Raw genomic sequence first — 26,557 nt, forward strand, 5'->3', positions numbered from 1 at the left:
AAGAGCTTCAGGCCTCTTCCCCCAAGGGGTTGCTGGGGGACATCCAAGACTGAAAGGTCAGCAGCATTTCTCAGGGAAGGAAGTCCATGGCCATGGTCTACCTTCAGTCCCCACTGCTGCCACTGACACCCATGGCTAGTCCTCACCAGGGACTATCTCTTGGTCACATTCTGGAAATAAGTACCAGATAGATTCTCAACCACCTGGGATTCCCATTCTGCCTCGACCACTGACTCACTGTGGGACCGTAGGCAGGTGACTTTACCTCCCCGAGTCTCGGTGTTCACATTCATATAATGGGGATAATAATTTCTATCTATTAGGGTTGTGCTGAGTGAGCAGAAGATGGCTTGGCTCATGGTAGATGTTCAATAAAAAGCAGCCGTCATTGTCAGTGAGACGGTGTGACTGTGCTCGGGACAGAGGAGGCAGGTCGCTCGGAGAATGTTGTTCCTTCCCCTCCTGCTTCCTTTCCTTTCCTTTCAACAAAGTTCTTCTGCCTTGTTCCCCACTGTGTGTGGGAATGAGAAGAGACTGAGGGGATGAAAAGTTCAGAAAAGGAGAGGAAGAGAGATGGGGAGGCTTGTGGGTGGCTGAGCCCTGTGTGACCAAAGGAAGGGTCCACTTTCCTTTTAATCAAAGACGCCTTGTGTGTGGTTTCCTAGCAGTGCTGCTGTTAATTTATAAAAAATGCCCCCTAATAAAATTCTGCTTGATTCTTCGATTGGCTGGGCATTAGGCCGCAGCCAGCAGCGACGCGGGGACATAACGGATGCATTTGCAGATTTGGAAAATTAAAGCCATCTATATGGCGCCTGTGGCGGGAGATCCGCCGATCTGCTTGCTTAATGAAATATAAAGATTCTTTTAACCAATGTAAGCACAATTCGACAGCTTGTGAAACGCGGCCGCACCATGATGGATGGCTCTCCTGGCTTGCCAGGAATTGCGGGGCGGCACCTTTTAAATATATAATTGATTCTGTTTGGAGTGTGCAGTGGGCTGAGCGCATGCAGGGCCCGGCCTGGGGCCAGGAGTGCAAGGCCCTGTTTAGAGGCTCCTGCAGGCCCCACAGGACTCTTGGCCTCCCTGTAGGACCCACAGCACTCAGAACTGGATGTGGTTGGGGCTCCAGCTGCTGGGCCTGGCCGAGCACCCCAGGGGCAGGTCTGAATTGCCCCTACTGCTGGAAAAGGGCCCACTGGGCAGGGTTCCACCCAAACCCAGGCTTATAGTCCTGGGGACAGAGGAGATGGTGGGGACAGAGGAGATTTCGAGTGTCCACTCTGCTCCGAGGACCATACCGGGCTGTGGTGGCTCTGCCTCCCTCACCATCTATTGGCCTGTGATTCTTTCTCATCCATTCAACATTTATTATTTCCTAAGCACTGGCTGTGTAACAGGCTCTGTGCTGGTGTTGCAGAAACAACAACAAAAAAAATGGACAAGGTAAATCTATTTTCTCTGTGTTGATGGTCTTTCTATCTCACTGCATCAACTCCATCTCTTTGCTTTTTTTTCCCCTCTTTGTATTTTTCACTTGTTCTCTCTCTGACCCTTTTCAGGGTCACATGACTTCTGAGGGTACCATTTAGTGTCCGTTCCTGTGGTCACACACACACACACACACACACACATACACACACAGAGGCTCACAGACAAACAAACCCACAGAGTTATAAATAATCACAGAGACTACATACACATAGATGCATACATCAGGCTGTGTACAGACATGGCCACACATGAACAGTGAGATGAGCTGCAGACAAGTGACCGTGCAGTACCTCATGAACCCAGCTCCTGTGATCGGTTGCATCCAGACAAGGCCCCCTCTGGAGCCTCAGAGGAGACCTGGGCTCTGATGTCCACCTGGAGTGAGAAGGCAGAGTGTGAGGCCGGAGAGAGGAGCTCATCTGGGGAGATTTGGGCTCACACACACACACACACACACAGCCTCATCTCAACACACACACCACGTACGTGTACCCACAACATACACACTAGGGGACACGTGTTTTTTCTTTGCTGTTGTCCTATTGCCTTGGATCAAATCAGAGAATGGAAATGTGTTAGAGTAAGAGCCTGGATGGCTGGGGTGAGGAAACACTAGCTGGTGGGAAGAACCTCATCTGAGGAAACATGTTCCACTACTTCCTAGCAGCGTGGCTAGTGCAGCAAATTACCCAATCTTTCTCACCCTCCATTTCTGCATCTGTAAGATGGGGGTAATAATAGTCCCTACCTCCTAGGCCCGTGGTGGCGAACCTATGGCACGCGTGTCAGAGGTGACACGCGAACTCACTTTTTTGGTTGATTTTTCTTTGTTAAATGGCATTTAAATATATAAAATAAATATCAAAAATATAAGTCTTTGTTTTACTATGGTTGCAAATATCAAAAAATTTCTATATGTGACACGGCACCAGAGTTAAGTTAGGGTTTTTCAAAATGCTGGCATGCCGAGCTCAAAAGGTTCGCCATCCCTGTCCTAGGCAGTGGTTCTCAACCTTCCTAATGCCGAGACCCTTTAATACAGTTCCTCATGTTTTGGTGACCCCAATTTCATTGTTACAAATTGAACATAATTAAAGCATAGTGATTAATCACAAAAACAATATGTAATTATATATGTGTTTTCCGATGGTCCTAGGCGACCCCTGTGAAAGGGTCACGACCCACAGGTTGAGAACTGCTGTCTAAGAGTAATGGGAGAATTGTTGGAGATGTCTGGTTTATCTTAATAAATAGTTGTTACTCTTAATTAATTCATCTGGTCCTCTTCTCCAGAGCTTGCCTCTGTGCCAGACCCTGTGATTTGGGCTGGGGTGAGGAGTCCAGAAATGCAATAGATGCCTTTTCTGCCCTCATGAAGCTCAGTCTTGTGAGGGAGAAAGATGTGTCATCACCCTGCCCTAACTCAGGTGCCAGAATTAAGAAAATCCCTGGGAGGTGCTTTGTGTTCGGTAAATGGTAGCTATTGTTGTTGTTGTTGTTGTCACCACCATTTCTGTGATCTGAGCGTAGTCATATGGAACCTGGAGAGGGGAGAGATGCCTTCTTAGAAATGAGTTGGGGAAGGCCCCATGTCCTAGGACAGTGGTCGGCAAACTCATTAGTCAACAGAGCCAAATATCAACAGTACAACGATTGAAATTTCTTTTGAGAGCCACATTTTTTAAACTTAAACTATATAGATAGGTACATTGTTATTAACTTAATTAGGGTACTCCTAAGCTGGCCTTTGCTAAAAACGTCCTCAATCTGATTGAGGTACGTTTGCTGCGGTCAACCCCTTCCAACTCTCCCATCCACACTCGTCTTGTATACTTTTCCATCTATTCTTAAATTGATGACAAAAATACCTGTAGGATTTGTAGCTGGTTGGAAAAATACAGGTAACTTTATGCTTCGAGTAGGTACTTTTGTCACCCGCGCGCAATTTGTGGACTCGACTAGCACTAACCACTGCACAATGAGACTGCTGACTGACTGGCTCACTCAACTGGTGCATGAATCGCGTGTGCCTCCTCCCCCCCCCCCCCCCCCCCCCGCCCCACCCTGCGCCGCTGTCTCCCATCACCCGCCCGCCTGCCCGCCCGACTGACCGACTGACACCCCCCCCACTTCTTCTAAGGCCACTTCTTCAAAATAGACTCGCCCAGGCTGAAAACCAACTTCTGTGCATGGGCCACGAAGTTTCAATTGCACTGTACGTGCACGCCTGCATGTGGTATTTTGTGTAAGAGCCACACTCAAGGGGCCAAAGAGCCGCATGTGGCTCGCGAGCCCCGGTTTGCGGACCACTGCCCTAGGAGGTATAAGCTGAACTAGGTCTTGATGGAGAGGGAGGAATTGGACATGTGAAGGGGGAGGGAGGGAAATGGTGTTTCAGGTGGGGGCCCAGCTGGAGCAAAGGCATGGGGGTGACAAGGGGCAATGGCAGATAATCTGGCATTGCTGGGGGCTGAGGAAGGGGAGGGCATCAGACTGGAGGGGTGGGCAGAGGACACACTGGGAAGGTCTTGTAGATTTTCTGAGGGCCAGTGGGCTGGGGGAGTTGTGGGGCCCAAAGAGGTCCCTCTGTTGTCTTCAGTTAATAAAGACTTGTGCATCAAAAACTCTGGGATCAGCAATAATTAAGTCAATTAAAATGTCGCCACATTAACAGCAGTGAGTTTTAAAGCAACAAAGCCCTAGAGTGAGGGAGGGGCAACCCTGTAGGGGTGGGGGAAGGGACAGATGAAACTACTTCTAAACTCTGTTCCCTCTTTCCCACCTGTTTTGGAGCCTGGCTCCATCCCCACACCCACTGGAACACAAGGATAACCCTCCCCATCACCATCCTCCAAAAAGGAAAGAAAGGATATAAATGTGAAAATCACCTGTAATCCCATCTGCTATCTCCCTGAGATAACCTCTGTTAACAATGCAGGGTATAACCTTCCAAGCTTTTCCCCCCTATGCATTTTTATACATACATTACAAAAATGGGATCACATCATGCATACTGTTACCTATTTCTTCCACTCAACAATATATTGTGAGCATCAGCACATACAGATACACATCATTGTCTTAAACTGTGCACCGTGTTCCACTGCTGGCACGGCTGTCCCTCATCTACTGAACTAACCCTCTCTCAGTGGACAGCGAGGTTTCCAATTGTTTGCCATCGTAAGCAGAGCTGTGATAAATATTCCTGTACACGTATCTCTGCATACTTGAAGGAGAAATTTCTGGAAATGGAATTGTTGAATCAAATGATGCTCTCTCTAAAGGCTTTTGATGCAGGAACTAAAGAGCTCTTTTGTCAGCCAGGTAGGGGAGGGAGCATTTCCCACTCCCCTAGATAACGTTGGGTAATAATTTTTCTTCATATTTGCTCATCAGATTGGTGAAAAATACCTTATTATTTCTATTTTTATTTCTTTGGCTACAGTAAGGCTGTGCTTTTTGTCATATGTCAGATGGCTATTTGTGTTTCTTGCTTAATAAGTTGTCTACTTACTTAGACATCTTTTATTTAAGATGATCATGATTTTGCTTCTATAAGCTCTTTATATATTATAAATGGTTTATTTTATTTTTGCTATTATTTTAAAATCAATTTTGGCATGTCATTTATATGGTAAATATTTTTCCAAGTTTATTGTTTATGGTGTATCTTATTATGCAATTTAAAAATATTGATTTGAGAGAGAGAGAGAGAGGGAGGGAGGGAGGGAGGGAGGGAGAGAGAGAGAGAGAGAGAGAAGAGAGAAACATTAATAATTTGCCTCTGGTACGTGCCCTGACCAGGGATCAAACTGGAAACCTAGGTATATACCCTGACTGGAATCAAACCCGCAACCTTGGGGTGTATGAGACAGTGTTCCAACCAACTGAGCCCCCCACCAGGGCTATTATACAATGTTTAAACACGTTATGTTGCCATGTTTGTCATTCTATTCTCTTAGATCTCTGCCTTGTGCGGGGGTGGGGGTGGGGTCATATTTATGGTGCATAGAGTGGGCTTCCGCAAGTAAATGTTTTGGTAGCTGTTATCTGTGAGTGTTGACTCAGAAATCTGTAAACCTCTTCCTCAGCTCCTGACTTGTATGTCCAACTGCCAATTCAATATTCTTACTTGGAAGCTGGATCTATATTTCACACTTACTATGTTTCCTCAAAACCTTGATTTCTGTTTCCCCCTCCAGATCCCCGTCTCCCTCAATAGTCCTGATTCGGGAAGTGACCCATCTTCATTCAGTTGCTCAGACCAAAAGCTTGAGTCATCCTTTTTTGTCCTGTTTTTCCACACTTTATAACTAACCTATCAACAATCGTGGCGATTCTGCCTTCAAAATATGTCATGAATCTGACCACTTCTCACCACCTTCACCCCCACCCCCACTGCCCTTCAGGTACCTCCATGGCTGCTGGCCTGGACTTCTGCAGGGGCTTGGTCTCTCTGCTCTTCTTCTTGACCCTCTGCAGTCTGTTCCCTGTACAGCAGCCACAATGAGCTTTTAACAACAAATCGGATCATGTTACTCCCTATTCAAGACCCTCCAGGAGCTTCCATCACACTCAGGATAGAATTTAAACTCCTTACAATGGGCCATGAGCCCTCCGGGATCTGGCCCCCTTCTCTCCCTCCAGCCTCTCTCCTCCACTAGCTCCCGCCTTCTCTCTGCTCCAGCCCTCCCTCCCCGCCCCCCCCCGCCCCCCCCCCCGCCCCCCCCCCCTGCTGGTTTTCTTGCTGTTCCACACTTGTACCTAGCTGTTCATGCCTCAGGGCCTTTGTCCTTGTTGTTCCTTCCTGGAAGGCCTTTCCCCCAGAGCTGCTCATGGCTTACCTCAAATATCAGTGAGCCCTTTCCTGACCATATACCCTAAAATAATCTTTTCTTTTTCTTTTTAATCCTCACTTGAGGATATGTTAATTAATTTTAGAGAGAGGAAGGGAGAGAGAGAGGGAAACATCGATGTGAGAGAGAAATATCGATTGGCTGCCTCTCTCACACACCCTGACTGGGTACCAATCCCGCAACCTAGGTATGTGCCCTGACCGGGAATAGAACGCACAGCCTTTTTGGTGTATGGGGACGATGCACCAACCCACTGAGCCACCCGCCTGGGGCTTGCCTTTTCTTTTTGTTATTCTCCTCCTCTGCCTTATTTTTCTTCAGAGCACTATTCTAGGCTGACATTACTACACATATTTATTTGTTGTTATATAGCCCCCCTCCCTTGGAATGTAAATTCCACAAAGGCAGGGGCTTTGGTACTTATTAGATGGCTGCTTAATAACTATTTGTTGAAGAAACATGTGTAATATGTGAATGTGTGTACGTGTGTGATGTTTGTGTGTAGACATATCTGCTGCACGGATAGATGTCTCTGAGAATGTCTGTGTGCGGCACTGTGGGGATAATGACATTGAATGTGTGACTTGCTGAGTTTGTGTGTGAATGTTTCTGTGAATGCCTTTCGAAGAATATCTGTGTATGTGTGATTGCGCATGAAACGTGTGTGTGCTTGTCTGTGTGTGTTTGCGCACGCATGCTGCAGATGCTTGGTTCTGGATAGCCTGTGTCTATTTCAGTAAGGGTGGGGAGCTGGGACACCTGGCTTCATTCTTCCTCTTATCAAATGGACCTTCCATTGCCTCAACCTTTCCTTCTTCCACCACACACTCCAGAGACAGGAAACATCTTTGTGCCTTTGGGAGTCTACAAACATTGGGCCCTATTCCAAAGATGACATTTTACTGTTAGACCGACTCAGGGTGGGTGCTCAGATGAGGACTGTGAGGGTCTGGAGGAGACCAGGGCTGAGGGGACCTTGGCAGCCTCATGTTGATCTGAACCATCTCGGTAGGAGGCATGTGTTCTCTGATGAACTGGCCACTAAAGAATGAGGTTGAAGCAGTGGGGGTGGGGCAGGCCCCAAATTGACTGTGTGATCTTGACGTGTCACTGCTCATTCTTTAAGCCTCTGTAGATTCATCTGTAAGTGGGGTTCATTGTTCTTGGTTTGCTTGCTTCTTGGGACTATGGTGAGAACAGAGGGAGGTAATGGTAGTGAATGTATTATATATAACAGTCATAACAATAGTGTTCTTATGTAACACATTAGGGTTACATCAGAGCAAATGCCTCAGGGTCCCCAATTCAGCTCTGGACTTGGCCCCATGTAGGCCTCAGTGAATGTTTGTTGAATGAATCGATGAATGCTCAAATGAGTAAGTGCCTAGATGGGTAAGGGGGAAAGTGACTGCATAAAACAGCAAATGGGTTAACAAATCACAATGAGTCCCATTTCTGAGCACATCCTGCGTGCCAGGCCCTATTGTAAAAGCTTCTCTTAATCTTTGTAACAACCCCATGAGATAAATATGTTATTAGCCCCATTTTGCAGATGGAGGAACTGAGGGTCAGAGAAGTTAAATGACTTAAATGAGATTCCAGGCCATGGAGTCTGATTCCAGCACCTAGAGCAGGGGTGGGCAAACTTTTTGACTCGAGGGCCACAATGGGTTCTTAAACTGGAGGCCGGAACAAAAGCATGGATGGAGTGTTTGTGTGAACTAATATAAATTCAAAGTAAACATCATTACATAAAAGGGTACGGTCTTTTTTTTTTTTTTTTTTAGTTTTATTCATTTCAAACGGGCCGGATCCGGCCCGCGGGCCGTAGTTTGCCCACGGCTGGCCTAGAGCATTAAACCCTGTGCAAGCCCTGCTGAGTAAATCAATGAATGAATGGGCGAATGACGAAATAAGTACAGGAACTCTCACACTCTTAGTCGTGGGCAAGATGGGCCACTTTGTGATGGGTGGCAGAACCTCTTGGGGGTGATGTGGGCGTCCCAGGTCTGGGCTGGGGGTTGTGTCTCTCCCAGAGTAGTATGTGACACCCTGCCTCATGTCACCTCTCCCTCTTCCCTGTCTGCAGGCACATGCCGCGATGCAGCACTACGGGGTGAATGGCTACTCACTGCATGCCATGAACTCACTCAGTGCCATGTACAACCTGCACCAGCAGGCGGCCCAGCAGGCCCAGCACGCCCCGGACTACCGGCCATCAGTGCATGCACTTACACTGGCTGAACGCCTGGCTGGTAAGAGCTGTGGGGATGGGACTAGGAAGGTTGGGAGTGGAGGAGAGATCTAGTGGAGGAGACTCTGGAAGGCAGAGATAGGAGGGAGGGCGCACTGGGAAAGTTTCCTCTGGGAAGTTCGAGAAGATCCAGGTCACTTAGCAATAGAGAGGGATGTCAATTCAAAATCTAGGTGAGGCTATCCAGAGCACCCCTCGGTGTGGTTGCCAGCACTGTGCTGGGCGCTGGAGCGGCCCTATGCCTTCAAATTCCCTTAACAACCCTGAGAGGGAGTCATTAGCCTATCTCACAGATGAAGAGACTTAGGTAGGAGGGTAAGGGACTAGCCCAGAATTTTACAGCCAGGAAGTAGCTGGAGTGCCCAGGGGAGGGAGGAGATTTCAGGCACACGAAGTCATATAAATATGAGAGCTCTCATGTGTCATATACCCATGTGCCAGGCACTGTGTGAGGCCTCCCCCCCCCCCCCCCGCCCCCTGCATCAAACTCTTCAGTCCTGATAAGGAGAGGTTATTACATCCATTTTATGGACTAGGAAACTGAGGCTCATACAGGTTACATTTAGGCAGAGGTGAGGCAGAGGGTTGGAACATAACCTATGGCTAAAATTATGGGCTTTGAAGTCACAGACTTGCAGTCATTGCAAGGTCTGCCCACTCACCTGTCTTTTCTGAGCCTCAGTTTCCCCTTTGTAAACAGGGGGCAATGGTAGTGATCACCCGTAGGATGTTTGGGAAGTTATTTGAGATAACTTATGCGAAATATTCAGTAAGTGCTCAGAGGTCATTATTACCCAAGTCCCAAGGTAAGTGCCCATGAAGGGCTACGGGTTGGTCCTCCCCCGACCCAGCCCCTGGTTAAATTGATCGTTGCCCTGTCCTGACAGCCTCTCAGGGGGCATGGAAGGATTTGATGGCACAGGCGAGGAGTGTGATTTACCGGGAGGTGATGTGACCCCCTTCCTGTCCTAGGCCGAACCTTAAGGAGCTGTTGACTACACGTGGGCCCAGCCCTGTGCCAGGCAATGCTCAGAGGGCTTATGGGCACCCCTAAGGAGACCAAGTGCCTATTGACCCGTGAGATGGCATGGCAGGAGGAATGTGGCCAGGATCAAATGGTAGGGCTGCTCAGAGCAGTAAGACCAGCTGTGGTAGTCAGGGAAGGCTTCCTAGAGGTCATGGAGCAGGAGCCAGGCTTTAAAAGGTCAAGGAGCCGGGACTCGCCTGAGCATAGGCACAGAAGTGGGACGGGGTATGAGGACCCTGCCTGCATAGAGGTGCGATCTTGGACCCTGTCCGGACCCAGAAAGGAGGAGTAGGGATAGAGGCCCACCTCTTCTGGGGAAGAGGGCACAGAGGAACTGGAGGATTCAGCGCTCCCCCAATTATCTAATTCTTGAGCAAGAAGGACATGAGCTCCAGAGGGGCCTCTGTATGGAGGCCTGGGCTTCCAGCAGGAGGTTGCCTGGCCTCAAAGGCTGTGACCACCTGCCCCTTGTAGTCCCTGGAGCCAGAAACACGATACTAGGCTGTTGTTTCTCAAACAGGGCTTGGCTGACTGAGGGATCCCCACGCAGTCCCCTGCCCCTGTGACCAGCATGAGCTCAGGGCTCAGTCCAGGCTGGTATTAGTGTTCGTTTGGGGGGTTTCAGGGCTTCTTCTTTAAACAGAAGAAGGAGCAGCCCAAAGTCCGAGGCTTCCTGGACACCCGGTTGCCTCCTTCTTCCCCATCGAAAATGTTGTGGGTGACTCTCCAGTTCCTGGAGCTCAGGGCTGGCAACTCAGGTTTCCTTCAGCGCAGGCAGGTGATGGGAGGCTGGGGAGAGAGGCTTCTGCCCATCCTCCCGCGATGAGTCAAACAGAAGGGGCTGGAGACTGGACACCAGCCCCAGGCAGACATCTATCCTGGGTGGTTTCCTTAAATCAATAGCGCACCCTCCCCTGTCTCCCCTCCAAGCCTGCAGTGGTTAGGACCTGGTCTCTGTCCTTTCCTCCTCGGGGAAACAGCCAAAAGGGTCAACACTGTGCCCTCAGGGCCCTGCCAGAGGCCAGGCTTTCTCTGGCTGAGACATCAGACCCCACCTTCAGAGACTCATAGGCCAGCTGGAATGATGGGGTTCATACCAGCAGAGATGGAGTCCAGGGCCAGCGAATACTGTCTACCCAGCAGACCGCTCCCATTCAGACCTCGCAGAAAAGGCCCAGCTCACAGCCGGACTTCTCCTGGTCAGGGGCCAGGGTTCTATTGGTATTCAGACTCTAAGGGTCATAGGATACCATAGGACATTAGACACTTGGTGACATGGACTCACAGATCATTAGCATCATGTAGATTCAGGATATTATACCCAAAGTATCCTGGGACTTAATGGATCTTAGGGCAATGCCCACCCACCACCTCAATCACATTCCTGAAGGCTATTCATGGAGATGAGTTAGACCTCGGCGGACCTCATAGTGAATGATGGGTGGTACAACCTTGAAAACCCAGCCCTATGGAGAGGGGAGGGGTGATTTCCACGAGGAGAGGGCCAGGGTTCAGCTCTGGCAGGAGCCCGGGTGTCTGCAGTGGGTCAGAGCAGGGTAGGACTTAAAACCTATTTCCCATAATTAAATGGGCCCCCTCTCCTTGTCCTCCAACGGCTGTACATTTCAAGACATCATCTTGGAGGCCCGTTATGGCTCCCAGCACCGCAAACAGCGTCGCAGTCGCACGGCATTCACTGCTCAGCAGCTCGAGGCCCTGGAGAAGACCTTCCAGAAGACTCACTACCCGGATGTGGTGATGCGTGAGAGGCTGGCCATGTGCACCAACCTGCCTGAGGCCCGGGTGCAGGTAGGGCCCTGCTCCTTTAACTAGACCTTGCAGACAAGCACCAGTCCATCAGCCTGGCTTCCCATTGCCTAGGAGCCAGCAGTTCAGCCCTCAGTGCCAAAGCGTACCTGCTGTCTCTGTGAACACCTTTGGTGACAGCGGGGAGTTTTAGAAGGGAACTGAGGGAATGTGTTTCCTAGTGGGGCAGGGGCAATATTGTCATGCACATCTCTGCCCAGGGCACCCACTCCACAACTCCCCTTCTTTCCTCCCCCTCCTCTGGCTCCTCTCCCTGCCCCCAGGTGTGGTTCAAGAACCGCAGGGCCAAGTTCCGGAAGAAGCAGCGCAGCTTGCAGAAAGAGCAGCTCCAGAAGCAGAAAGAGGCCGAGGGCTCCCAAGGGGAAGGCAAGGCTGAGGCCCCAACCCCAGACAGCCAGCTGGAAACCGAGCAGCCCCCCAGCCTGCCCACCGGCGACCCCCCTACTGAGATGCACCTGAGCCTGTCTGAGCAGTCGGCCAGTGAGTCAGCCCCTGAGGACCAGCCAGACCGGGAGGAGGACCCCCGGGCAGGGGTCGAGGATCCCAAAACTGAGAAGAGCTCTGGGGCTGACAGCAAGGCGCTGGCCTGCAAGAGGGGAAGCCCCAAGGCAGGTGAGGCTGGAGGCGCTGTGCGTGGGCAGGGCCCCCCATGGAGAACCGCCTGGCCCAGCCAGACGGGAGCCTGGGTGTACGAGGTGGGCCAGAGCAGGGGGTAGTCAGCCTTTATCACAATGCACTTGGGCCTATGCCAGGGGTCACTCTTTAGTTGCTGAACCCTGGGAAGGTCTTGGAGATTCAGGGGGAGGGGCTGGGTGGCAAGGGAGGGGCACTTGGGGGAACTCAGGGCAAAAGCTATTTGTCAACCATTCTGGAGACATTCCTGTATTTTAACAACCAGTATAGATGTACCTGTGCATATTGGGTGAGTGCCATATTGGTACCTGAGATTCCCACAGGCAGCAGAGGGTCGGAGCCGTGGTTTTGAAGGAACAGAGCTCTGGCAGGAGGCGTATCTCAGGCACAGGCAGGGAGGGATGGGGCTGTGAGCTGAGAGCTAGAGGGAGCCACTGACAGGCGAGGGGAAGCGGGTGATGACCCTTGAAAAGAAAAGGACTCTCCTCAAGAAACCACACGTGGGAGCCCTGGCAGGGTCCCTGGGGCTCCCTCAGGAAGCCTGGGCTCCCGCCTCTCAGGATGCTGAGGGATGCTTCAGCGGGTGTCCTGGCTGACACGGGTGAATATGGTTTCAACCAAAGCCTGTTTGCCATCAGTGCCTAGGGGCTAGGAAAGCTAGGGAGCCCCTCCTGGAAGACCAACGCCCTTGTCCTGAGTCCTTGGTTCTCTACTTGCAGATTCTCCAGGCAGCCTGGCCCTGGCTCCAGCAGCTCCGGGGAGCAGCCTCCTGGGCCCCTCCCACTCTTACTCCTCATCCCCCCTGAGCCTCTTCCGTCTGCAGGAGCAATTCCGTCAGCACATGGCGGCCACCAACAACCTGGTACACTACTCATCCTTCGAAGTAGGGGGCCCGGCCCCTGCTGCTGCTGCAGCTGCTGCGGCCGCCGTGCCCTACCTGGGCGTCAACATGGCCCCCCTGGGCTCACTGCACTGCCAGTCATACTACCAGTCCCTGTCAGCAGCCGCTGCTGCCCATCAGGGCGTGTGGGGGTCCCCGCTGCTGCCCGCGCCCCCAGCAGGCCTGGCACCTGCCTCAGCTGCCCTGAACAGTAAAACCACGAGCATCGAGAACCTGCGGCTTCGGGCCAAGCAGCATGCAGCCTCCCTGGGACTCGATACCCTGCCCAACTGACTGCTGGTCTCCAGCCCAGCCAGGGGTCTTGGGTGGCCCCCTCCCAGCCCCAGGGTTATCCCCAGATGGCTCTCAAAGAGTTAGTCCAATGAGCCCAGGGGTCCTGGCTTGGGAATCCCGCTCCCTGCCCCCCTCCCCCAGAGTCCTAGCCCCAGGTGAAGCCGCACCCACACACCCTCTGCATGGCCCCGCTTGGATCCCAGGAGGCTCCGTGGAAGGAGGTGAGAAGCTGGGGTGCCCCAGCTTTGCTGGGGGAGTGAGAGGCTCTCGCTGGCTAGAGCCCCACCTTAGTGTTGCCTCCTCCCTTCCCCCCCTCCCATGCCTTCTGCCCCCTAGTAAGTTGATGTGTGGAATGTGAGATATAAATATAAATATATAAAACTATATTTTCAGGCACTTGCCTGCCCCAGGCCCCCCGCCCCTCTTCTCAGCCGCCTTTGCCTCCACCTACAGCTCCTGTTCTCACTCCGGCTTTCCCTTCTCTCTGTCTGTCTCCTTCGCTGACCTCCTCTCCCTGCCTGTCCTGTTCCTGCGGCCTCTCCTCCCGCCTCTGTCCTCCCCACTCTGCACCTTTCCCCCACGGCTCTTAGCCCCACCCGCTTTCTTTCCTTGGTGCGGGCTGTGCTGGCATCCTCAATTCCCAGGCTGTTTTGTTTGGGGTTGTGGCTTTTTAGTTGTAGTGATGTTGCTTCTCCTCTGCTCCTTCCCTGCCTGCCTGTCTCCTCCCCCAAGGCACCCTCTCAGGGCAGCTGGAGGCGATCAGGCCCCAGCTAGAGACCCTGAAGCCACTCCCCTTCCCCCCCACCCCCTGCCTGGCATCTAGAAGGGGTGGGACGCCATGTTCTCCTTCCTCTCTTTTCTCAGCTTTGAGGCCCATGAGGGGAGTGGAGGCAGGAATCAGGCTGGGGTGGGCACCAAGCCCTCCCAGACAGGCCTGCTGCTCCTGCTCATCCAGGACTGCCCACGAGGCTCTAGACCTCTCTGGTGAGACTTCCCTGGTTGGAAGGAGGTGAGAGGGAAGGCGTGCTCTCAGAGAGAGGAGGTGCCCCTCTGCACAGCCTCGCCTCCAGGCTCAGCAGTTAGTGTCCATTGCAGGGGTGCGTCTGAGCCAGGAGGGGAGGTTGGACTCTAGCTCCTGATCACAGTGCGTGCAAACCACGCAGCAGTGCGTGGTCTCTGGCTTCTATGGCGTCCTGTCCCAGAGTGGATCGCTGAAGTAAGGGCTTCTTTCAGCTAGTCCTTGAAGTGTTCCCATTTATGACCGGGAACCCTGCTCAGCAAGCTCCCTTTCAAAGCAATGTGACCTTGGGCCAGCCCATAGCCTCTCAGGGCCCGTGTCCTCATCTGGCTTCGATGGGCTGTGCTGTCTTGTCCAGCTCCAGTAGTCTGCATCTCTGTGCTCAGAAGTTTTTAGTGATACTCACAACAACCACAACACAGCTTTCAAAAGCACAATGTGTGAATTTGAGAATTGCAGTTGCCTTGCTGTGGAGCAATGGGTGTTGTACGCACAAGCCTCTCCGGTGGGCACAGCCACAGTCTCTGGGCCTCAGTTTCCCAATATGTATTATGGGTTCCTTCAAGTGGAGACAATCTGGATTTGATTCTGCTTTTCTTGAGTTCCAGTGCCGGCCTCTGTGGTCACCCCATCTCCATGCCTTCACAGGGTCTGGGGCTCAGGGCAGGGGGAGGGGCTGGCTTGCACAGATTCTCGGTCATGAAAGCAGCCAAAGAGCAAGAGGAGAGAGTGCCAAGGGTCTCCTACGGGATCGGAGGGTATGGGGTTGGGGTGGCCCACCGCCACTGGGGACTGAACCCCAACCCTCTACCCACTGAACCCTCCACCGCTGCTTAGAAAAGTTGCATCTGAAATTCCTAAGGCTTGTCTCCTCTCCCAGTGGAAGAAGGCGGGGGTCTATTTGGTGTTTTGGTAGGATTGGTCTGCAGAACAGTTGATGTCCATCATCCTTGGGGGTTTGGCTGAGGCAGATGGAAAAGTCTTTAAATGGGGAGAGGTAGGAGAGGAGTGAGGGGGATGGTAGCCTGGGCCAGGAAAGCTGTTTGAACAAAACAATGGAGTGAGACCAAGTAGATAACAGGGAAGGCGTGGCTGGCTTTATGAGAGTTGGGGCTCAGGCCCTTGGATCCAGACTAGAGTCCTCACCTCCAAAGCAGGTGAGGATTTCTGAACAGGGGGTCAGATGAAGCAGGATCTGGAATTTGGAAGGTGAATCCAACAGGAGCACCAGAGCAGGAGACAGGGGGACAGGAGGGTGGCAGAGACTCCAGGAGACAGGAGGAATTTTTGGTTTGTCTTCTGGGATCAGCTCCAGTAAGATCTGTTTCTGAACCGAATAAAATCTTACCTGGACCAGGCCTGGGGACTGAAGCTTTTTGCCTGTCCCTGGATGCAAATGACTATCACTGGGCCTTGGAATCCAACAGCTCTAAGCATCACCTCCTCCAGGCAGCCTCCCCTGACCTCCAAGGGACAAGTCCACCCAAGGGTCATGTTCTGTCCTGGATGGAGCCAGGCCCAAGTAAGGCTCAGCTCAGCTTCCCTCAGATGGTTGTCAACACTTCCTCATTCAACTGACCCAATTCTACCAGCCCAGAGAAGGCAGGGAAGTGTATGTGGTACCTGAGCCTGGGCAGATCGCTACCTAGTTTGGGGGGTCAGCCTCAGTTACTGAAAGCAGCTGGCGAGCAAGAGGAGAGAGCACCAAGGGTCTCCCACGGGATCAGAGGGTATGGGCTTGGGGTTGCCCACCACCACTGGGGCCTGACGCTGAATCGGCTGGGTCACCCTGATGCCGGAGCTCTGACCGTCCCTCCCAGGAAAGCCTCATTCCTCACCTCTCCCTTCTATTTGAGGTCTCCATTCCTCTGCTTCCTCACTTCCCCAGAGCATGGTCCAGTGGGGCCTGGACTCCCAACCCCAACTCCACAGCCGGCAGGCTATACAGACTGCTTTCTAAACCAGCTGTTTTGTGACCATTTGTGCTTAGAGGTTGTGCCAGCCTGTGGCAAAAACACTGTGTACCGTATTTATTTATTCTGTTAGTTGACAAAACAAGACTCAGACCCCCCCCCCCCTCCCCGGCCCTGCCCCCTGCGTAGTGCAGCATGACACTCTATCCCGTGTATCGGTCTGTCTGTCTGACTTCCTGTGACGTTGTGACCTATTCTTTGTCCTACTTGGCTAATAAAAGAGAATCTGGCAGCACAACCTTTGGTCCAGGTTCATTCCCAGAGGCGCCTGCAGTGGGCTACGCAGTTGCTATCTCGAGGTCTGTCACTGCCTGTCCAGCGCTGTGGCCGTCGGGGAGGCAGGCCTGCCTCACGGATTGGCCACTCCCGCATGGGCCTCAGAGCTCTCTCCTTGGCCCTTCCCAACTGGCAGCTGCTGTGTCACTCTGGAGTGGTCACGGGAGCAGAGGGACAGGGTGGGAAGGGTTCCATCTACTCTGGGCTGCGTGGGTCTCACTCACCCAAGCACACGTGGCAGGGTGGCCGGGGGCACGGGCACCTGGGGGCTTCAGGGCAGCCTGGGGTGGGTCTATAGGATGGAGAGGGCGGGGGGTTCTGTGGGAAACACAAGTAAGCCAGGGCCAAAGGGGCATGTCGGGAAGGCACAGCTGGATCTAAGGCAGAGCTGTTCTCCCGTGGGACCGGCGGCCCCTGGAGGGAGCGTTTTGACCTCAAGGATGAGCAAGCAGAGGATGAAGGGGTTTCTGCTATGGGAGGCAGCATGGAGTCCAGATTCATGAAGGACCCACCAGGGCAGGGTGAGGGTCTGTGTGTGTGTGATTACAGCCTATACATCTATATGTACACGTGAGAGCCCGTGTCTGCTTGCATTTGTGTGTGTATGTGCTTATGCACGAGCAAGAGAGAGGCGGGGAGTGCGAGACTGTACAGATAGGCAGTAACTGCAGGAAAAGCTACAACCAAGAAATCCTTTTTGTGAAATCTCAATCCCTTTCTCATTTCAAGGAAAAGATGACAGGCGATCACTTCTGCTCGCCAGGTTCCAGCGTGTGCACAGGGCCTCTGTGCCAGCTCCAGGCTGGGGTTTGGGAGGGGTGGCTGTCGCCTCTGGGGGTTTCCTGGTAGGAGAACCCGGCAGTCTGAATAGTGTGCAGGGAGCTTCCCAGGGGCGGTGGCAGACCCTGGGAGACGCATTCCTCTCTCCAGTGGGGTTGAGGATTAGGGCGGGGAGCAGCCCCCTTCACCTGGCCGCCCCGCCTCCCTGTCAGGAGCTGACAGATCAAATGTCTGCCAGATCCCTCACCGCTACCGCTCCCGCTCCCGCAGGGACCTGCGCCACTGCGTGCCTCCTACATTCCTCAGCACCAGGACACACACCTTTCCTGGCATAGAGGGAGCCAGGTAACCCTGCAGTTCCAATTACTTATACGTACTCAGCACTTACTGAGCACCTGCTGTATGCCTGGCCCTGTGCTGGGTACATGGAAACAAGTAGGAAGAAACATGGTCCCTGCTCTCCAGACAGTTACAACACAGGGCAATTTGGGGTTCAAAAATAGAGAACTCTGGGAGTACAGAAGAGGGGTCCCTAGCTCAACCTGGGGAGGCCAGGAAGGCCCTTAAGGAGGGAGACTTTTGAGCTGAGTCCCACAGGTCCAGTGCTTGCCAGGAGGCAAGAGAGAAGGGTGTCCTGGGAGAAGCAGCGCACATGCAGCGCTACCGCACCTGTGGGCTGAGTGAGCTCTGAACCCTGGAGGGGCCCGTCTGGGTGAGCCTCCAGGACGGTGGGGGGTCGTGTCAGGCCGAGGATGGAAAGGGAAGCTGCGAGCTTGGACTCAGGCGTGAGGGCCTGGGGGAGCACATTGGAAGCTATTCCCAGGGGGGAATGGGGTGGTCAGACTTGCATCTTGGTAAATCCCACCCCCGTCCCATACCTTTGGGGTGTGGTGGTTCATGAAGAAGCAGAGACCAGAGAGGAGGCCCCCGTCATGTCCTGGTGAGAGGAAGGTGGAGGAAGAGGGATGAGGAGAAGGGCTCACACTGATGAGAGATTTAGGAAGTAGAAGGACTGTGGGGACTGTAGGCGACTGCAGGCATGGGAGGGGTTGAGGGTGCCCCTGCGTCTCTGGCTTGGCAGCAGTGGACGGGACCGTGGGCTGAGGTGAGTGTGGGGGGATGAGCCTGAGCGCAGGCTGGGCTTGTTTGCTGCATTTGAGGAGCCTTCAGTTTCTTGAAGGGAAGATGTTGGGATGTCCTGGGTCAGCGCTGCTGACTTAGACTTGAACTTGCTTAACAAGTACTTACAGAGCACTTCCTCTGTGCTTTGCACTTGACAGATATTAAGTCACTCTATCCCCACACAAGTATGTGGTAGGTCCTGTTATTAACCCCATTTTATAGATGACGAAACTGAGGTACAGAGAAGTTTAATAATATGCCCAACACCACACAGCTAGCGATGGGGGACCCACCGTATGAACTCGGCTCACCTAGAATCCATGCTCTTCACCTTGAGGGTGGTGAGCAGAGACATGGCGAGGGAGCGCATCTGAATGAGATCACCGGGAAATGCTGAGGGCAGGACCTCAGGGAAAGAAGATTCTATTGTGGAGTTGGGACAAGTTACTTCGGGCAAATAACGGCCCCTCTCTGGTCCTCGGTTTCCTCTTCTGTTGAATGGGAATCACTAACCGTGTCCAGCCTTCCTGGGAGGCGCGGTGAGGCAGGGAGCAGGGCCTGGAGGAAGTGGAGGGCCGAGTGGCTGTGTGTCTGGCTTGCTGTGTGTGCTGACAGATGAGAAAGGCAGGGGGCTCTCTGGAACTTCCCCCGAATCCTCCTGTTCTCCATGTGGGCCTCCGTGTTCTGCAGTCCAGGGCTCTGGCTCCCAGAGGGGAAGGGGCACCCGTGAGAGGGTCCTTTAGGGCAGGGAGAGCCGGGCCCATCCCTCCCCCTTCTTTCCCACAGAGCGGCCCAGGGCTGGAAGTCTCATTCTCATTCTGCTCTCCCTTCTGGGAAAGCCGATTAGGAGGCAGCTTCCAGCCCGCCCCCCTGACAAGTTTGTCTGAACTTCCAACAAAGGCCCTCAGAGGGCTGCAGAGGGCGGCCCGGCCCTGGGGGGAACCTGACACCGCTGGCCCAGGATCACCCCAACCGCCTAGGCCCAGGCGGCAGCTCTCAGCTCTGACCACCCTACCTAGGCAGGAGTGTCTCTGAGGGGGACCTGACCCCACGAAGGCCTGGGCTGGGCCAGGGAGGACTAGGGGACAGCGTCACCTGGGAGCACCTCACAACAGGGAAGGCAGCACAGGCCAGCATCCGGGTGTGTGTGTGTGTGTGTGTGTGTGTGTGTGTGTGTGTGTAGATATGCTTACAACCTCCCACATACTTCCACATACTCCCAATTACACACATATCCTTCCCCCCTCACAACCACACACGCTCACACCCATATCTTCTCTCTCGGACACATGGGACATGCTGACTTCTGCACTGGACCACACAATTTCAGAATGTCTGTCTGTCTGTCTCTCCTACTCATATGTTACTTCCTCCCCTCCCCCCCCCCCCCCATACAAGCCCTCACACACACAGACCATGGTCTGACACCTGGATGCTCCACATACATTCGCCGCATCCCCAAGACGTGCATTTCCCCCGGCTTACACTCCAGACAGCACCACCCAACACTTAGACAGTGGCACCAACTCCCCTCCACATGGGCCTCTCCAGTCACACTGCCAGCTTGGTGCCCGGAGATGCCCCGTGATTGCTCCCCTGTGCCTGCTGAAGATACTGCCCAATTACCCACATGCGAATCAGACCCGGTCCCAGCTGCTACTGTAACAGCCATGTTCCTTGATCCACACATCCATCCCCACGCACATCCCCTCTGGGGGCCACCTTCATTGGCATGTGACCTGTGCAGTTACATAGGACCCTCTTTGAAATCTTTAACTTCTTAACAAGCAGTCCTGCATTCTCACATTGCACTGGACTCCACAAATTGTGTAGCTGGTCTCATTCCTTCATCGCAATCTCCCTCCACTTGCCTGGCCCTTCTGTTGCTCCAGAGATTCAGAGTCTCCAGAAAACCCTCGGCTTCTCCCACCTGTCCAAATGCTTCCTCTTGCTCGTATAGTTGAGACTTCCCTGTCCGTACCCGTCCCTCACTAGGCAGCTGAGTGTGATGGGTGGAAGGAACTACATACCTCCTCCTAGTGTGACCTTGGAGCTCAGTGTTCCCGTCTGTAAAATGGGCACATAACAACATGTACTTCAGGGCTTTTTGTGAGGATTAAATGAGATAACATCTGGACAATACTGAGCACAAAGCCTGGCATTTAGTAACTGCTCAATAAATGCTTGTTATTAATGCTATAATTGCACTATTATCAGTGTGGTAAACAACAATAGACTCAGGCCCTGGCCCTATAGAGAGAGATTACTGGAATAATCGCACATGCATAAATGTAAAGTAGCAGGGGTGAACGAGCAGCTCAGGTCTCCGACCTCATGGGCCTTAAAGCTAACAGTAGAGGCAATCTGAGGCTAGGAGCAGGGATCCGTCTAGGGCAGCTGTTAGAGGTTCAGAATGGGGCCAGGATCAAAGGTTTGTATGAGACTGAGATCAGGGATCAGTTGGGGCCAGGGGTAGGGCAAGTCGTGGCTCAATCAGGGTCAGAGTTGGGGCTCAGGATGAGGCCAGGGCTGGGCTCAGTTTGTGCCAAGTCAGTTTCATTCCTAGCATTAGCTCACTGTGGAGCTGTCCAATAGCTGCGAGGCTTCTGTGAACCTCCGTTTATCGTCTGCGAAATGGGGAGATCTTTGCCTACCCCCAGGCTGTGGGAATTGAGCGAGTGATGATGTAAGTTTAGGATTAAACTGCTGCCACTGCTGCTAATGCTCCAAGCCTGGCCCCCTGGGGCTCCTCCCCCCTGCCAGGCCAGGGAGGCTGTGCCATCCTCTCCCACGTCTCCAGCTGTGGGAACCACCACCTCAGCCTGAGATCCTTTCCAAGAGGAGTCCTGGGATTTCGAAAGCCCTTAGAACAACAAAGGCCACAGGAGCAATATTTCCCCTGGGGGCTGACCGCCCAGTGGCTCCTTTATCTTGGCAGCCAGGCTTGAAGAGCCATTCTTGGAAAGAACTTCTGTGGGGCGTGTGCGGTGCGTGTGAGTGTGAGCATGTGCACACAAAGCCGCTCTTTGTTGCCATCTCCACCTGAGCAGCTGGCAGACCTGGAAGCCTGGCTCCTCACAGGTCACCCCCCCTTCCCGTCACCTCCACACAGACTGCTGGGCAGCCAGCGGGGAGGGGCCACTTTCTTCTCACACTGTGCTGGGTGTCCAACCAAACTGGACCCCCACTGTGCCCTTCCCATCTGTCTTTGCTCTTGCTGATCCCTCCTTCTGGGAAAAGCCTATTCATTCTTTAGAGCCCACCCACCTGACACCCTCTCCAGGAAGCCTTGTTTGATTATCTAGGGGAGGGCAAGTCCCTCCCTCTCGAGCCCTCTAGGCACCACGTGCAGGTCTTATCCACACCCAGATGGAGCTCCTGGCATGGCCCAGAGCCTGGCTCAGAGTTGGTGTTGAATCAATACCACACTTGCTAAATTGAACTGGAGGGGCAGTGTGAGGGCCAAGCTCTTGTCTAGAACCTCAGGAACTGGCTCCTGTCTGGCCCTGCTGTGAGGCCCTGGCTGCTGCTGGGCCGCTAACTCCTGTGCAGAGGTTGGAGTGTGGTCTATACCGGCCACCAGCCTGCCTCGAACAGCCTGGATTTCTGAATGTCCTCCTAGGGTTTTGATTCTCTGTGATATTTGCCCCCCAGTTTCATCAATTGTTCCATCCGAGACCCCTCCCCATGGTGGGTACACGCAGCTGTGGGTGCAGATGTGGCTTAGAGTCACTCGTGTGGCAAAGGCTCAGCAGGGGCCCAAGGAAGTGGGATGGAAGGGCCTCCAGGGATAGCACCCAAGGATGAGTGTGCACCGTCTGGCCATGAAGGGCTTCTCCCTTTTCTGGTCTGTCACATTCCTGGCATCCTTTAGAGATGAGGTTGGATCTGAGGCAGAGGCTGGGTCTGAGGCAGGGACCTCAGGACACGGCTCTGTCCTGGCACGGGCTTTAGCTCCCTTCTCTCAGTCTTGAGCACCAATGTCCAGAGTTTAGGGACCACACCCAGTCTTTGTGAGGTGAGTGGAAGGGGGCCTCAGTCCACTAATGTTTATCGAGCACCAACTATCTGCCAGACAGTTAGGATTAAACTGCTGCCACTGCTGCTAATGGGGATGCAGTGCCTGTGCCCAAGGCACTTAGCAGAGACAGACAACGGATAGGTAAGCAAACACATTTGGGGTGCTGATTAAATGTTATAAAAAAAAACTAAAATAGGGACTGGAGTCAAGGGTCAGCCAAGGAGACAGATGGAATGACCAGACCAAGAGTTAGGACAGAGATGACCAGATAGATCAACTGACAGGTGGACAGAAGGTGAGGAAGAGGTTGCTTCAGGCCTGGAGGCAGGACTGAAGGCTCCCAAGGGAGAGGGGCTGGGAGGGGAGGCAGCTATTAAGCTGATGACTCCAGGCCCTAATCCTGTGCCAGGACGAGGCGAGGCGGGCAGTGTGTATGGGGGGAGGAGAGCACCCCTGCTGGGGTGTAATTTCACGCTGAAGGGCCTGATGGGGCGTCCCAGGGACTGATCCTTTCTGGATCAGAAAACCCACTTCCCTTTGTCGCATGCAGGGCGATTAACGCCTTAACCCTTTGTGGGCTGGCCTAGGACCAGCCCCGCCCCATCGCACCTCCAGCTTCGTGGGACCTGCCCAGAGCCCTTTGCCTACAGCCCAGCCAACAAACGCTTGGACCACGGCTGCGGGGAGGGAGAAGCCGTAACTGAGGGAAGCGTGGGGATGGATTCTAAGACAACTTGTCCACGTCCTTGTTTCCAGCTCCCCTGAGCCTTGTGCCCCCGGAGAAGTGAGCTCCCCACTCCACCTGCAGGTTCTCTTAGAGCTCAGTTCAAATCCAGTCTCCTTCGGGGAGCCTGGGGTAGAGTCTAATCCACCACCACAGCCCCATACATGTCCTGTGATGGGGTGCTCACTGCCTCCCAGGGGAGCCCCTTTGACTGACAGTAAGCAATTCTCCACGAGGAATGAACGTTGGCTGCCCCAGGAGGCCAGGTCCCCTAAACACTCACAGCCACGCCTCCAGCAATACCCCAGAGACAGCCCTGGCCGTATTGCTGGTGGCAGTATTGCAGGCCTGGGCAGCTCATCACGGTCAGCCCTGCTTCCATGTCCTCTCCCTCAGGTCCTCTGTCCTCTCTGTGTCTGTTCAAAGACACCCCAGGAAGTTGTCTTTTCTCTGGCCCCGCCCTCACTGCTCCCAGACTAACTTCATTGCATCCAGCCTTGGCTCTCCCTGCCTCTTTCCTCCCCAGCTGCCCTGGGATGGGGGAGAGGAGCAGGGACTGGGCTGGACCTCCTCTAAGCTCCCTGGGTCCCTAAAACCCCAGCCCCATTAAACGAAATCCCCTAAATGTTATTTACACTTCGGAGTCTTAAAAACCATTAACAAAAGCCACTTAATTCAATTATCTTCCTGGCTGGCTCGGTTCTCAGCACTGAGCCCAGCCTCCCCTTGTTGCCCCCTCCCTCTACCTCCCAACCCCCGTCATTGTGTCGGGCTAATGAGGTAAACTGAAGCGAGCCCTGTCCCCCCTGACAGGTTTATGAGAATTTAATAAAGCGTGGCCGGGACCAAATGAGTTGCCTCAGCCTCGGAGAGCTCATTGTCTCTGGCGTCAGCGTTTTTTGACTCGAGCTGCCCCCTCCCCCGCCTGGCTCCTGCCTGGCTCAGTCCTCACCGCCACCCTGGGTATCTTCCAAGGTGAGGCCGAGGCCGGTGGGCCTGGCAGAGGCCAGCTTGGTCCTGCAGGCCCAAGGCACCCAGGCTGCACCCTGGGGAGGACAGAAACGGAACTGGTCGGTGAGCCCAGGGAGGGGCTGCACGGCCCCTGTGTACCTCCCTCCTCACACCTCTAGGACTTCTGCCTCCTTACCCACTCCGTGCTCCTGTCTCAAGGGACGCAGCCAACCTGAGGCTGGAGCCTGCGGTGCCACCTTGTGCATGATTCATCTTTTCTTGCCTGTTTTGAGTGACTGCCAATAAATTCCCAGAGCAAGGGCATGTCTCCTTCCTGCCGGGGCACAGGGCGGGGACGTGGACCACTGATGGCTTGGTCCCACTCTCTTCACAGAAGTTCACCTCCTCCTCACATTTCCCCCAGAAGGCAACAAGGGGTGTAGCACAGCCCAGAGAGAAAGGACTTGCCCAGGTTCCGAAGGAGTCAGAAGTGCAGATGGAAGAGGCTCCCAGCCTGGAGGCCACCAGGCACCCTGGCAGCAGGAAGGCCCCACGCAGAGCCCAGGGGCTCCTGGAGAAGACCCAGCCATCCTCTTCCCTCATATCCTAGACAGCCTACAACCAGCCTTTCCCTGCCTGGCTAACGTCCAGGAGTTTCTGGACCATTCAAAGACCCAGGATTCCTTCTCTCCCCCTCAAAAGTGGCTGCAGGAGTTACTTCCTTTTGGGGCTGAAGCCTGGCCTGACATGGGAGACTCATCTGAAAGGTCCTTAAGTCAATGGGGTGTCGGGGGAGCACGTCTTAGGTATCAAGGCTCAATCTGTGACTTTGATGAAAGCTCAGTCCTTGTCCAGGCTCAGGGATCGATGTATGGATCAGGGTTAAAGTTCAGGTTAGGACCAGATTCAGGGCTCTTTGACTAGGGTCAGGCTCAGTCTGCTATCAGAATCAGGGTTCAGTGTATGGCTCAGGGTTGGAGGTCAGTTTGTGACCAGAATAAGGGCTAAATATGTGTCCAGCATAAAGGCTCAGTCTGTGTCCAGGTCAGGGTTCAATCTTGGATAAAGGTCGGGATTCAGTCTGTGAACTGAGCCAGAACTCAGTCTAAGATCAGGATCAAGGTTCAATGTAGGGACCAGGCAGGTTCAGGGCTCAGAGTGTGACCAGGATCAAGCTCAGGCCAGGACTCACTATGGACTTGGGAGAGGGTTCAGTCTATGAATCCACTCAGGACTTACCTGTGACCTTGACAAAGGCTAAGTCTGTTTTTGGGTCAGGGCTCCCTCTGTGATAAGGTCAGGTTCCAGGGTTGGAGGTGTCATTTAGTCAATAGGTTGACTTAACCTCTCCGATCCACTCAGCAAGTGCACCCAACTGTCCACTCCTCCCATTCCACAGGGCCTTGACCCTCAGAAGTGGAAAAGGCCAATGTGTGCAGGCTGCCTGGGCTGTAGTCTCTATCCCGTCATGTGCCCAGGCTGCCCTCTAGTGGCACTCTCCAGCAGTTTCTATTTCCTCAGGCTTGGCCCATCTCTATGGCCATTGCCTACTTTGAGGAGCCTAGCCCTCAGGCATGTCTATCAATGTCCATCTAGCCATCTCTACATTCCCACGTTCTCCAACCTCTTCACAAAGAAGTAGAAAGCAGGAATTGGCCAGGGGAAGTCCCCCACAGAAAGGGAGCTTTTCACCTTTCCTGCCCAGAATTGGGCGCCTTGATAATCTTCTCTAGAGTCTCAGCTGTGGGATAAGATTCACATATTTTACTAACTCAACAAATATTTGCTGAGCACCCACCTTGTGCCAGGTAGGCACTGAGTGCACAGCAGTGAACAAGACAGCAGTCCCAACCTCTTAGAATTCACAGTCCACGCACTTCTTCCTAATCCCCGACTCCCCATCCATAGACCTCATCATCGAGGCACGGGCACCAGCAGAAGGGTAGGTGAGATTCAGAACTGGGCAATGTAAGGTACCTTCTCTCCCCGAGACTCAGAGTTTAGACTGGTCTAGATTCTGGTTCCGTCTTCATCTCTCCCCATGTGCCTCATCTGGACTCATGGCTTAGCCACCAGCCAAGGCCAACGGCTTCTAAATCTGCATCCTCTCTGCTCTCTTTCCAGAATTCAGGGTATGGCTCCAGCTCCAGGGGAAGTCCGGCTGAGCTAACAGACCTTTTATCTTACCACAGCCCTTGCTTTTCCTCCAGACATGGCCAGCTGCTCCAAGCAACATTCTAGAATTTTATCCCAGATTCTTCTCTTTCACTCTCCTTACACTCCCCCAACAGGGAGACCTCAAAAAGATGTCAAATCTGTCCACTTCACAGCCACCACTCCAGCCCCAGCCCCCAGCATGTCTCACCGCAATAACCTCCTAACCCCATTTTCCTCTTGTCCCCAGCACTGTTTTCCCGACAGCAG

The 26,557-nt window shown here is 53.4% G+C and overlaps 1 protein-coding gene across 2 annotated transcripts; it reads left to right on the forward strand.

Moving 5' to 3' along the window:
• Positions 1-5,490: 5,490 nt before the first annotated feature.
• DMBX1 (diencephalon/mesencephalon homeobox 1) lies at positions 5,491-13,268 on the forward strand. Of its 2 annotated transcripts, XM_070403305.1 has the most exons (5): positions 5,491-5,520; positions 8,443-8,606; positions 11,248-11,443; positions 11,725-12,073; positions 12,814-13,268. In XM_070403305.1, exons 2-5 carry the CDS (start codon positions 8,455-8,457, stop codon positions 13,266-13,268), a joined length of 1,152 nt encoding a protein of 383 aa, XP_070259406.1. In that variant the 5' UTR covers positions 5,491-5,520; positions 8,443-8,454. The 2 variants fall into 2 exon arrangements, with proteins under 2 accessions (XP_070259406.1, XP_070259407.1); XM_070403306.1 differs by lacking the exon at positions 5,491-5,520 and having other exon boundaries at positions 8,446-8,608; positions 11,265-11,443.
• Positions 13,269-26,557: the final 13,289 nt, after the last annotated feature.

This window comes from Myotis yumanensis, unplaced genomic scaffold, assembly GCF_028538775.1.
Source record: "Myotis yumanensis isolate MYYU_CA2020_CCGP unplaced genomic scaffold, mMyoYum1.0.hap1 SCAF_2, whole genome shotgun sequence".
Taxonomy (NCBI): domain Eukaryota; kingdom Metazoa; phylum Chordata; class Mammalia; order Chiroptera; family Vespertilionidae; genus Myotis; species Myotis yumanensis.